The sequence below is a fragment of the Gymnoscopelus braueri genome, assembly GCF_963280865.1.
Source record: "Gymnoscopelus braueri genome assembly, chromosome: 12".
NCBI lineage: Eukaryota > Metazoa > Chordata > Actinopteri > Myctophiformes > Myctophidae > Gymnoscopelus > Gymnoscopelus braueri.
In genome coordinates, this window is record NC_137614.1 from 27,807,487 (window position 1) to 27,821,755 (window position 14,269).

Consider the following 14,269-nt stretch of genomic DNA (forward strand, 5'->3'; position numbering starts at 1 on the left):
TTGAAAATAGCATATCTACAAGATCTGCTATTTTCAAAAAGATCTTGAAAAGAAAAAATATATATATTTGGAATATATTTGAAAATAAAATATCTTTTCAGATGGGGGGTCTGCAGAGAAATGCATTAATTTGGGCGTCCTTGACATGATGCAAATGTTTGAGAACTGATTTAAACAATGATGAAAAAAAAATGGAAGCAAGCCCAAATAATTACACTTGAAAAAAACGCAACCGGCAATATTTACAAGCAACTTTACTGAAAAACAAGCCCAATGTCCCTTATAATAGGCAGACATGGCAACACTGACCACCGCCCCCTTGGTCCAGCCAACCTGTGTCGACCACGTGGGTCGAGGACAAATAGATGCGTTACTTTTGCATCAGCTGCTCTCAGATGGGTGGATACTTTGTTTCACACAACTTGATACATCACCTGATACATGTGATGCCATACTCCTTGTGATAACGTGCCAACTGCTAATAAGCTTACTTCTACCGCTCAAGTCAACTATTTGGTTCTATTATATTCTATTGCACAGACAACAGTTTAGAAACTTCCTCTTTCCTCAGTTGTTCTGATAGGCAATGTTTTATTTGAATGCTTTAATATATCTAGATATTTTCAAAAACTTTTGCACAGGTAATATTAGTTATTCTGAATCTACCTGCAGCTTAATAGCATGATGTAATCATTCTGCTAAGAAGATGTGGTTTCTTTTCACTTCACCTAATGGTCATAATATGGTAATTGTTGGATGTGGGAGAATGTTTTGGTATTATTGTGTATTACAAAGGCCACATGATTGCCTATAGCTCCATGCTCAGAACAGAATCTCCAAGAATAGCTAATATAACCACCCTAGATAGAGAAGTAGGACATGTGTGGTGCTGTGATAATACAGGATCAGGTTTCGTTTGCATTTTCTGCGAGACCTGCATTTCAAATTTCATATGCATGGACATATTGGATATTCTATGCTGTTACCTTGGAAACAGGCATGTACTGAGTCTCCCTGTGGAGATGCTGGAGAAAATTATCCTTTATGCCCCCAGTAATGGCAGAAAATCTGCATGACACTAATGTGCCTATTAATTTCTATTTCAGGGCTGAGAACTAATTGACTTTACTGTGACTGCTAAAGTCATTCTTATAGACATGGTAAAATGATAAGCATTAAAGCATTGCATCAAATATGTACAGTGCAGAAGCAATGACTTATTTTTTATTATCTCTTTTTGGGGTCAGTATTTTTGCAATTACTGTATTCCATATGCACTTGTAAGTAAGGGGATTGCCACTAATGTAATATTGTTTATTGTCATCATCTTCAAGACCACCACTATTTTCATCACCATTATTTTCCCCTGCCACCTCCTTACTGAGCATCCTTGTAATATCATGTAAGTGCATCATCATTGCAATATTATTTATTTTACATTTGTTGCTTGTATTTATACTAAGGTTTGAATCAAGCTTCATGGGGAAAATAACACTCAAGAAAAAGTTGTTATATTAATATATGTTTTTTATTATTCTCCATTTTTATTATCATTATGTTTTATTTTAATCATTGCAAATCTTACAGGTCCTTTGTGCATGGACCTACCATCACGGCACACACATTGGCACAACATTGGTCAGAAATAGATAAATTCTAATCACATTTTTTAGCACACAATTTTATGACTTTTGCAAGGACTTGGGGAAGACGTACTATAACTATAACAAATTTGATCATTCCAATCCCACCCCCACAGTTAAACTTAGAATTTGTATACAATGTGCCAAAAATAAAACATAATAGTAACATGGACCTTCCAAATTCAAAATAAACAAAAATATAAATAATAAGAAAGAACAACATAAGATGTACAGCAGTTGAATAGCTCTGGTGAGTGTGATGATTTTGACCATGACGGTGCTTCTGAAGCACAACACTTCTCTCTAATGTGAAATAAAAATAATCTCTGTCTTTAAATAAGAAACTGCTGACAATATAAAAATACATGGCATTGTACTGTAGTTCATTAAATAAACCAACAATTCATATATAAAATATTATATTGACGTGTATAAAAATATGCCTTACAACTTCTTGAAAAGGGTAACAGCCATAAGCGTTTTGTCAGCCACTTCAGAAAACACACAGTCAACCACAAAATTCCAACATATGTACAAACAATCAACTAATAAGCAGTCAGAGCCATTTGGACAAATAAAATTGAAAGACGCATCCTAGATTGTATTCATATGACTTTTGTTTTCTGACTCAGTACATGTATAAGATACTGTAGGGATGTAGAATTCAAGCAGAACTGTATGGAAATACATACTCCAAAATAAATTAATAGAAAAAAAATACTCAGTCAATGAAGTATAGAGATGTCAGTGTATCTTTGGAGAGAGGGAGAGAGGACGGTGAGGGAGACACATTTTTTTCCCCAAACATTTGTGTCACATCACCAGCGTAACAGTATTTCAGCCCACTGAGATCAGAACAAACACAGGCAGTGTCAGCTATCTTCAAGCTTAACTGATACTTTGTCACACGATTGTGTCGATTGCCGCAAACAACTAATTTGTTTTCCGCTAGATCAGTTATTTTTGGCGAGCGACACACATCATGTGATGTAGTAGAAATTAAGCTTAAGAAGGAAATCAAATTCTACCACAAAGCCAGGACAAGAGCTAGGGAAATAATATAGAGATCATTCGGAGCAGTAAAGTTGAGGCAGTTCATGGAGCGTTAATGTGAGCATAACAGCATTGTCACACTGAAAGACACAGAGGACTCCGCTGCAACCATTGAACATTCAGGCAGATGTTATTGTTGCTTACTGTGCTGTACTGTATTTGTGTTACATTTCTAGAGCAGACATTAACGTTAGTTGTGGTACTATTTCCACAGGAAGTGGTTTAATCCCTGCTACCTCCTGCCCAGGCAGTGTCTAGCACAAGCTAAAGCTACCCCCCGCTCCCTGTGGTGCTCCTCCTCCACCCCCTCCCCTTCCTCCTCCAGGCTCAAAGCAGTGGGAAAGAGTCATCCCCTCACTCCCCGTCGCATGGTAAAGTGCCATCCTCGCTGGCACGCGAGGGCAGGGCTGTGCCAAGCTCGTCCACACACCAACAGTGGCCACGCTGCATACCCTTGGAAGAGCGGCACTGTGTGAGATGAAAAGAGAGAGAGAAGGGGAGAGACAAGATTGAAAGGTGAGAGAGAGTAAATTAAAGAAGGTGGAGAGAGGAGACAGTGACATGAAATTAGATTAGAGAATGGTAAGCAAACAAGTGAGTGGGAGAGAGAGACTGGGAGAGAGAGAGTGATTGAGAGAGAGAGAGAATGATATGTCATCATAGCGCAGAACTGATTCTCTGAGCCCACAGCTGTGAGGCTCAGTGAGAGAGGAGTGTCAGTAATTCTGAGCCCTCTGGTGATGGACAAATCTGGCTGCACTGAATAGAAGGCTGCAGTAGAATGCAGCTCTCTCACACTCTCTATCAGAGACACTGTAACACAAATCAAGTGCAGCAAAGAGAAACTCATCTCATATCAGAACCGATGTGCAATAAAGTTTTTTTTATCATGTCAATCATTACGTGTGCTCTATATGTTTGTGCGTTCAGCAGTAAGAATCCTCCTGTGTCTTCAGGCAACCACACAGGCACACACTACATCATACCTGCTTTTTCCTGTAAAATCCACGAGTGTCACAGTTAGGTATGTAGATGTCACGGTCAGACTGGAAGATTGTCAGTTCAAGACCCCTCAGGACACTGTTGAGCAGCTTACGGCAGGGTGCCTGGAAAGAACAGCTCAGAATGTGACTTCATAGACAGTGACAGGCAAAGCCAGAAGAATTATCACAATCTTGAAATGATCATTGCTATATGTCACATAATGTGATGCCATTATATAACCATATTGTTACACAAGGCTTTTGCTTTTCAGGTCACTGAGTGGTATGAAATGAATGGCTGTGCTTTTTTTGTGTCACATAGCAAAATGTTATGATATGAAGTATGAACAACATTAATATCACAGTGATTACTGCCCTTATAATATCCCTTCCATAGAGCTGGTGCACCCAGCCTCATAAAGTGAAAGATGTGAGAGGGCTGGGGCCGAGTCGAAACTTTCTTGTTGCACATCATGCTCAATTAGTTCTGCCGCATAGCGGCATACACATCATGCACCATAATGCATGGCGTTGGAGCTGTATATATACGTGGCACTGCAACACTCTAGAGAAGCTACACTAATGTCTGTGTAATGTAGCTAGATATACAATCATTTCCATCAGAGACAACCTGGCTGAATATGATTATATAATATAAAATGCCTTCTACTGTGCATCTCTGAATTAGCATCTTTTCGGATATAAGGAAATATGTAACTGCTTAACACATTAAGGAATGTAATATAATGATCAAAAGACAGAAACTTACTTTTTCTATTTCACCATTATGTGAGGGATGGGGACCTGGGGGCAAAGGACACAATGGCATGTGAATGTTACATTACAGCATCATAACCATTAAAATAAACCATAAATAACGTCGCGTGAAAACGCTACTACATGTATCTGTTTCAATCACAGACAAATTTGTATGCACAAGACGTTACTAAGTAATGACCCAGGCCAGAACAAGTTAAGCGAGAGACCTAATTTCCACGAGCGCATTTCCTGCTCAGATCTTCAGAAGAATCGCAGTGTCTTCGTTTGAACAGCAGATGGAGACCATTGCAATAAAAAGCAGCTTGATCAGGAGATAGGTGTAGGTGATGCCGAGACAGTTTCAGATTCATTGTCAACCCCCCCAAAAGAAACGCTCACATACAGAATAGAACACAGTCACGTTGTCTTTCAAAGTGATGAATACTTGACACTGACAGTGTCTAATTCATGCACAAACACCTCTATCTACACTGTATATACGCACAACACCCTAAATAGAAACTGATAAAAGGTCCTTGAATACATGACAGGAAAAAAACGATAAGAGTTATGTTTGTTAGTATTTGAGACCACTTAGTCATAGCACGTTACAGCACACCCTCAAATGATATTCTTACTGTATCACAATGACACCAGAGCCACTGCAGAGCGGGAATGAAGGTTACAGCTTCTCTGGTGCACAAACATGAATCCATGTCTCACCTTTAAATTTACAATCACCTTTCTTTTCATCAATGACTAAAAGAGATCTATTCTCTATGCAATCGTCACAGTAAGGGAACAGGAAAAGCACACAGTACATTGGGACAGCTTTTACTGCTAAAGACCGAATACATAGCTGTTCATGTCAAAGCTACCTGTGGTGTAAATGTGAGTGTCCGCATGGTGTGTGCAACTGTGCATGTGTCTACTGTGTGTGTGTGTGTGTGTGTGTGTGTGTGTGTGTGCGTGTGCGTGTGCGTGTGCGTGTGTGTGCGTGTGCGTGTGCGTGTGCGTGCGTGCGTGCGTGTGCGCGTGCGCACGCGCATACGTGCGTACATGCACGTGTGTGTGTGTATATATCTCCTTACCTGTGGGGTGGGGCCTCTCGGTGGGACTGGTCCTGATGTGTTTGGCACAAAAGCCCCGTCCCTGCAACAGAGCCTGGAGGGGACTGGGCTCCCGGGGTGGGGGGACACAGCGAAGACCCTTGGCACAGCTCAACGTATACACACCACAGGGTTCGCCCTGGGCCAACACTGACGTGCTGCCAGCCACATTATGGTCCCTGGGCGGCCGACCTGCGCCCAGTGGATCCCTGCAGGATGGACAGACCTTAAAGGGGCCCAAGCGGTTTGCCCAAGTCCATGATCCGCAGTGGGCAATCAGCAACAAAACAATTACTGTTAAGTTAGAAATTAGAGGCATTTTCTGTCCAGGTCTCAGGTCTTCTCCACACTCTCAGTCAGTTAAATCTGGCTGATGCTATTTCTGGATGTATATTTCTCTCTCTGTGTGAGTGTCTCTCTCTCTCTCTCTTTCACTCTCTCTTCCTCTATCCTCAGTCTTCTTGCCGTGTCTATAGCTTTCCTTGGTGCTTTGCCGGTTGAGTCGAGAGGCAGACAGGAGTCCCCTGCAGTGCCAGAGAAGACAAATGGAGATCGAGAGAGACACAGCAAAGCACCAGCTTTTAAAGATCTGAAAGGCGGTGATAGAGAGTGAGAGTGAGTGAGTGAGAGAGAGAGGGAGAGAGAGAGAGAGAGAGAGAGAGAGAGAGAGAGAGAGAGAGAGAGAGAGAGAGAGAGAGAGAGAGAGAGAGAGAGAGAGAGAGAGAGAGAGAGGGAGAGAGAGAGGGGGGGAGCGAGTGTGTATGAGTGTGTGTGTGTGTGTGTGTGTGTGTGTGTGTGTGTGTGTGTGTGTGTGTGTGTGTGTGTGTGTGTGTGTGTGTGTGTGTGTGTGTGTGTGTGTGTGTGTGTGTGTGTGTGTGTGTGTGTGAGAGTGTGAGTGTGAGTGTGAGAGAGAGCGAGAGAGAGAGAGAGAGAGAGAGAGAGAGAGAGAGAGAGAGAGAGAGAGCGAGCAGTTATGACACCTTCAGCTTCAGGGGCTGGGACTCAGAGAGAGAGAGAAACAGAGAGGGAGAGGGAGGGAGTGAGGGAGGTGGCAGGGAGGCAGAGAGAGCGAGTGGGGGGGGGTGGATTATGTTCCTTTTAGAAATGATCAAAATTTCCCCACCCATTCCTGTCATATACCAACACAAGCATCTAGTCCTTCTTCCAGTAATGTTTAACTGCACATTGTGCACAATCCTGCACACAGAGAGTAAGCATGTATAGCTACTTAGACTTTCTGTTATAGTCGTGGACCAATGTCAGACCTTTCTGGAAGATTTGCCATGGTAACAATTATAAATGTACGTATGTTGCATTATGCCTTTGATTTCATTTCCTTGAATTCCTCTGCAAGGTAGTGTAAAAATAAACCTTGATTAACTTTTAACCATTTATATTCTATGACAAAGATGTGACCTTAGCATTGCACTATACTGAAATCATCACCTGAGATACTCACTTTAAAGTATTTTTGAGCAACAAATCTTTCACACTAAATACATCAAAGCATAGACAAAGTTAATGATTTAGATGTGATATTGATCAAACAAGCAATCAATGACTTTGAAATTATATATAAGAAAACCGTCTACATAATATAACTCACCATCCGTATTCTGGGGAAACCTTCCAGATATCTGCTATTTTCAGAAAGGACACTAGTATAGAGCCCTGAGGGACTCCAGTCAACCACATAGGGTTTAAGTGGTTAAAAAGAAATGTCTGTTAATATAGGCATGAAATTACAAACTCAACCCATTGTGGTTTATGTTTTACATTGCCGAGCTGTTAATTTAACATTGCCTCCTAACCCAGGATCTTGCCAGCCTACATATGAACAGAGACCAGTGTGAGACCACTGTCACAATCTGTGCTGCAGTCCTAAGAACCTCAACATCCAACACATTGTCCGTTTCACTAAAACGTCTCACTTTCAGCAGCTATTAACAGAGAATATGGGCTGCATCATATTTTCAAATATGAGGGCAGTGGGGGTTATTGCTGGCCAGTTGTTTGCATTGGAGGAGGCATCAACTGGATAATTAGGTGGGGAACTTGCTGGAATGTACATCAGGCACTCTGTGCCAAACTGCTAATAATGCAATCCATCTCTCCACTCAACCGGTTAAGATTTTCTCCACGGGCGCCATCTTCCAGAGATCACTCCCAGACTGAGCCACCCACCCTTCTTCACAAACTCTTAGCTTCCATCTCCCCTGATTCAGTCATACCTGGCATCGTAAAAATGTTGCGTTAATGTTAGATTCACGGTTTTGTATAAGCATAGTTCTAGCATGAAGCCCTTATCGAATAAGCCAAATAAGAAGGGTAAGGTCTTGTAAATATACATTTGTCACTACAGATACAAATTATATATTATTATGATATACGTTACTGCAACTTAAACGCCAGGCAAATTCTGTTGAGTAGAAGGCAAACTGAAGAAGCTTTTTGGCTTTCCATCAACATTGTGTTATGACATTTACAGTCTGTAGCACTATTAGCACGATTACTTTTGAGGACAGAGGTGAAAAGTACCGTAAAAGTACAACTACTGCAGAACTACACTTATTTAGTAGCTGATACCTTTACTTTTATTTGAGTAATTCCTTAGATATTTGCTCTTCTGATCTTGCTTCTTGCTTTTCTGAGACTTGGCATTTCAAGTTGTATCATTTGTACTGCATTTTTCCAAAACAGAGTGGGCATCAGGGATACTGTGTACTGTACGTGAAGTCACTCTGACATGACATGCTCTGTAGTCTCGATCTTATAATAATTGTGAGTTTTCTCAGCAGAATAGATTTAGAACAAAAATGTTATTACTAAACCAAGTTTAACCACCCTCTGGTGTCTGGCATTTTGTTTTAAAAACAAAAAATTCTGCACCCGTGCCATATGAGACTCCAAAGGTTTACCCTAGCGTCCCTATACTGGACATGTCATAATAGGCGTGTGTGTGTGTGTGTGTGTGTGTGTGTGTGTGTGTGTGTGTGTGTGTGTGTGTGTGTGTGTGTGTGTGTGTGTGTGTGTGTGTGTGTGTGTGTGTGTGTGTGTGTGTGTGTGTGTGTGCGTGCGTGCATGCGTTTGTGCATGAGCGAGTGAGAGTCTTATACTTAATGATGCATCCTCTTGGAATGTGTAAGAGATGCTAATGAAGTGCCCAGTCCATCTATCAAAATTCACCTCAAGTCTTCCCAAAAAAAAGAGGGAAAAAAGGTGCCCAGCCTTCTCAGGTTCCCATTTTTTTCACATAGGCCTATGTTGTATAGTTTTTGATATATCTAACTGTCGATCTTTGCCTTTGTGGCCATCACCGGGCCATCGCCGGGCCAAGGTGAAGAGGAGGGTGGCTCAAGTGACACGCTGTCCCCTGGGCTGTTCCCTTACATTATTGACGAGGCGAACAAATGTCCGAAGGGGAAAGCAGCGCCGTTCCTGGTGTTGCTGATAACCGCCGAGGCTCATCAGGTGGATCGCCGGGACGCCATACGACGGACATGGGGCAACAAGAGCCTGGAGGGAGTCGTCTGGCTGTTCCTGCTGGGGGTGAAGGCAGGCGAGCAGCAGAAGACCCTGGAGTCGAAGAGCCTGAGGTATCGCGATACCTTCAGCAGGACTTTTTGGACACCTTCGACAACCTGACCATAAAGACCCTGTTGGGCCTGAACTGGGTGGCCACGCGGGCTAGCTTCGTCATGAAGACCGACAGCGACGTGTTTGTCAACACCGAGTACCTCGTCCACAAGCTGCTCAGTCTGAAGCCCGGGGAGATGAACTACACAGGCCGCATCCGCAGGGGCACCAGAGACAAAAACAACAAGTGGTACATATCCGAAGAGGAGTACCCGGGCCACACGTACCCCGTCTACCCCTCAGGGGGGCGGTTACGTGTTCTCTGGGGATCTGGCGGTAAAGACCTACGGCGCCTCTCTGAGCATTCCGCGCTTCCGCATCGAGGACATGTACGTGGGCATGTGCCTGGTCAAGCTGGGGATCGAGCCCACGAAGCCCCTGCCAAACGAGTTCAACGACGAACGAGTGCCCTGGTCAGTTGACAGGTACAGTCGCCTGGTCACCTCCCACGGGGTTTCTCCCAACGACATGCTGGAGTTCTGGACCCGCCTGCAGCATGAAGGTAGACCTGGGAGGATGTGGTACTGGGGTCTGAAGAGGCAAAGAAGATCATCCTCATAGAACTTACAGTCCCATTAAGATCAGAGCAGGCGTTTGAGAGAAAGAGCGCCAAGTAATAAGATCTCTTAAGCAAACCATGCCTAGAGTTAATAAATATATTTCCTATCCATAAACATGTTTAAAACAATTACATTTGAGAACATGAGACCCTGTACCTTGGACATGTTGAATGTTTGAACCAGACGAGAGATACAAAGCTACTGCAGGTGTTCTTGGCGGCAAGCAAAAGATCTATTTATAGAAGATGGCTAAACTCAATTCTGCCCACAATGGACAACTGGTATCGGATAGTCCTGGACATTTTCAGAATGGAACAATTAACAAACCTGCACCCCTTCCTCCTCCGGTCGCACTTATAGTTGTGTGTGTGTTTTTTTTTTAAAGTTATGCTCCCCTCAGCATTATTGTAAAGACCTTCGTTTTTGTAATGTTTTCTGAAGAATTTAAAATCTGTGAGTACACCCCTGTAAAGTGATGTCTTACTTGGACGAGGCAAAACCCACCGTATACGATCATATAGGTAACGGGACATACTACATCTGCAGCTAGAAGGTGGAGAAAGTGAGAACTATTAAGAGACATTGGACTACCCATAATCGAACTGAATCCTAAGTCTTGTTCCTAACAAGACTAGTAGGAGCACCTGCAAAAGGACATCACGGAAAAAGTGGAAAATTCTACTTGCTGGCAGAGTTGTCACTATAGCAGATTTTTTTTATTGGTGATGGTCCTAATACAACATCAATATTATGACTATGGCTATTATTAAGGAATTACACACAATAGTATTCAGATTTTGATCTAACAATGCTGACTTAGCAGTGTTGTTGCAGCGGTAACCGGTACAGTAGGCCCTTGGACTCCTGCACATCCCAAAAAAAACGTCGGAGGTGCAAGTCTAGTTAGCAGGCATATAAATTGCAAAAAAAGGGATGGACCTTCCATAAGGAAGGGACTGCACACTTCAGGGAACAGAGATGGACAACTTACTGCTGCATTAAGTATTTTATTAGCACAAATATATATCTATAAAGAAAACATCAAATGAATGCACCTGGGACATATCATCAGTGTTATATATATATATATATATATATATATATATATATATATATATATAGTATTTTATATTTACATTTATTTTATAAATGGGGCTCAGATACATATTTAGCCAATCATTTTGGGCATAAACAAGAAGTTGAAGGGTAAAGTTAGGTCTGATAATTATGTTCCGACCCTTGTCTTGTCTCACATCATGTCTGCTCTCTCTCTGCCCCCTCTCTAGTCTCTACACTGACCTATCTGAAGAAAGGATAACATGCCTATTGCCTACAAATAAATCTTATCTAATAAAAACAAAAACAATGCTGACTTATGTTGGCATCTTGCCACCTTCAAATAGGGATGTCTGGGCTTAGAAAATTAGTATGCAGTGCACTGCACTTGGTGATATGACAAATGAATATCACAATATTCAAACTTTATCCTCGATTATAATTAATGAATGATTATATTTAAAGAAAATAGTGAAAATAGCAGGTCTGGGCTTAAGTTTAGTTTAGTTTATTTCAGTTTATTTCGATCCACATCAACAGTATCACAAAACATAACACTTATTATTACATATACGTTAACAGGTTATAGTAATTGATTAATCAGACTAATCGATTTAATAATTAGACCTGTTTGATCCCACGGGGGGGAAATTCAGCTTTCAGCTTCACCCAGCTGATTGCTGGCCAAGTGGTCAGACTTGAGCGCAAGGGGGTAGCATTTTAGAGGTTAAATGTCTTGCTCAGGGGCACCTCAACACATTGCCGGGGACCTCCTGTTACCCAGGCAGCCTCTTTAGTCGATTATAAATGTGTCGATTCGTAGATATACAGTCTGAGAAAATAAATAAAACCTACTTCTCGATTATTCGCCATGAGCAAGATTAAGTTGGTTATTGGTTCTAAATGTCGGTTTTGATATATTTTTGGTTAATTACCCAGCCCTAATGCACAATAATATGCACACAAACGGTGTATATGCAAGCATGTACATTTGTTTTACAATGTGTGTGTGGGTTTGCGTGGCACTGGGTAACCTGCTACAGCAGTACAGGTATGATTCTGGGACAGCGATCCCCACCCTGTCGGCTGGGGCCCACTGGTGGGCCATGAGGATATTGCAAGTGGGCCCCCAAATAATTGCCAAAACACAACGATTTTATTGATAATATAACATCAATATAAAAAATATCCCTTTAATCCAAGCCGTAACACGATCGATTGATTGATCATTCAAATAAACATGCTCCGAAAATGCACACGGCCCACCCATCTGACCACTTAACACGGCAGCCATTCGGCTGCCGTGTTAAGTGGTCAGATGGGAGGGCTGCGAACACACTTTCGACATTTTCAAGTAGGCCCTGATGCAGAAAAGGTCGGGAACTACTGTTCTAGGACTCACAGACAAGCCCCACAGCTCATACTTCCTGGAATCCCACAGCCCCATGAGACAAAAAAATGTGCTTGGATGTCAGCAACCTGGTGTTCTGATTAGAGGTGATTAATCTTGGCAAGGAGAGCAGAAATCACCTGCCGTCTTGTGTTCCCATCAACTTGCTGTTGCAGCAGCCACACTACTCCGTTTCCACACATGTTCTGTTAGGAGAATTTGTTCCAAAAGACAAGCCAGACCAATGGGGGCTCTCTTATTGCACACTACACTGGATTATTCATTTTTCCTCCTACAGTCTTCACCACTTCCTTCTCCATCTCTTCCTTCCCCCTCCTCTCTGCTCTGCTCAGGCCAATCACAACTGGCCCAGACACTATGGCTGCAGTCCTGGCTTCTTTTCGTAAAGCCAAGAGAATCCACATAAAGCTTGTGGTGAAAGAGTTGCTGGATCCATTCGGCTGTATCCACTTTATTGTAATAAAACATACACACACACGCCAGTTGATGGGGAAAACAATATGGAATGACTGCAATACTTACCTGTCTTTCTTACACAGAGTTGGCAAAGGCATCTGATCCAAAGTGCGGTGCCCTACATCTGCAGGGTATCCTATCCACATCCGATGAGACTAGTAAGCGTTCATTAGCAGGGCCTGTTAGTTACAATGTGAGGCATACATTTATTGGTTAAAAAGTATTAAGAATTCAGCATCAAGCATAATTTCTTGAAGCTGCATAGAATAGCCTATAGTGAATACCAGTGGTGGATAGTAACAAAGTACATACTTGAGTACTATTATGTCATCTAAAAAAAACCATCTGTACTTTACTTGAGTATCATTATTTTTGTATACGCTTCTCTACATTTCAAAGATAAATATTGTACTTTTGACACCACTACATTTCTAGGAAAGGAAAAAAAAGTACAATATGAATTAACCATTAAATCCTATTTGAAATATAGTGAAAATAGACGATCTACAAGCTCTTGTGAGCTTAGGGAAATGTATACATTTTAATACAGCAATGCATTGATATTAAAAACAAAATGTACATTGTAATTTGTACTTTTGATATTAAAAAGAAAATGCACTTTTGAAAAGCAAGTATTACAGTACTTTAACTCAAGTACTGTAAAAACTGAAACTATCTCAAGTACATGTAAAAGCTGACACTACCCTCATCGGTAACATGCTTATAAGACATTATAAAACTAGTTATAAATATTTTTAATCCTGTATGACAACTTATAATAACAACCTTTATAATATATTATAAGTGCTGGTCATAATGCATTATAAGCTCAGTGGAACTGCACATTATAACTACCATACCTTAGTTAGTTATAAAGTGTCTTTATTATAAGTTGTTATGCAAAATTATAAACATTTATAACGAGTGTTGTGAAGGATTGCAATGTATTATAAATGTGATTATAATGCATTATCGACACGACCTTTAAGTAAAGTGTTACCTGGTAGTTATAATGTGCTGTATGCTGTTCCACTGAGTTCATAATGCATTATGACCAGCACTTATACATTATATTATTACGTTATAGTTATAATACTTCATAAACCTTGTTTTAAGTTATTATGCATAATTATAAACATTTATAACAAGTGTTATAATGTAATGTAAGTGTATTAATAGTTTACCTCTAATTTTAATTTGTGGGATTTTTGTGCAGCACTTAGTAACTTCTTTTTCTTATTATTGTTATTATTATTATTATTGTCAGTGGTGGAAAGTAACTAAGTACATGTACTCATTTTGAGGTGTTTTTACTTTACTTGAGTATTTCAAATATCCAATACTTTTACTTCTACTCCACATCTCAGAGGCAAATATTGTACTTTTACTCCACTATAATTATTTGAAAACTTTAGTTACTAGTTACTTTGTAGATTTTGATTATTATTACAAAACCACTTCAGACCTATATAATTTGGCAATTTGAAAATAGCCGATCTACAAGATGAGATCACAACGTGTCGCGACACGTTGTAAGCATAGCTTGTAGATCTGCAATTTTCAAAGTCTTTTTTATACATTTTACACATTGAAAACTTGTGAA

General features: G+C 40.9%; 1 protein-coding gene and 1 pseudogene across 2 annotated transcripts; one reads left to right on the plus strand and one right to left on the minus strand.

The window, feature by feature from the left end:
* Positions 1-1,324: 1,324 nt before the first annotated feature.
* On the minus strand, positions 1,325-6,484 carry igfbp6b (insulin-like growth factor binding protein 6b). Its single transcript, XM_080444218.1, has 4 exons — positions 5,530-6,484; positions 4,449-4,483; positions 3,683-3,802; positions 1,325-3,164 (listed from the first exon to the last, which is right to left on the minus strand). Exons 1-4 carry the CDS (start codon positions 5,864-5,866, stop codon positions 3,051-3,053), a joined length of 606 nt encoding a protein of 201 aa, XP_080300344.1. The 5' UTR covers positions 5,867-6,484; the 3' UTR covers positions 1,325-3,050.
* Positions 6,485-8,835: 2,351 nt separating this feature from the next.
* LOC308096466 (beta-1,3-galactosyltransferase 2-like) lies at positions 8,836-9,744 on the plus strand (annotated as a pseudogene). Its single transcript has one exon. The product of its transcript is annotated as a beta-1,3-galactosyltransferase 2-like (transcript).
* Positions 9,745-14,269: the final 4,525 nt, after the last annotated feature.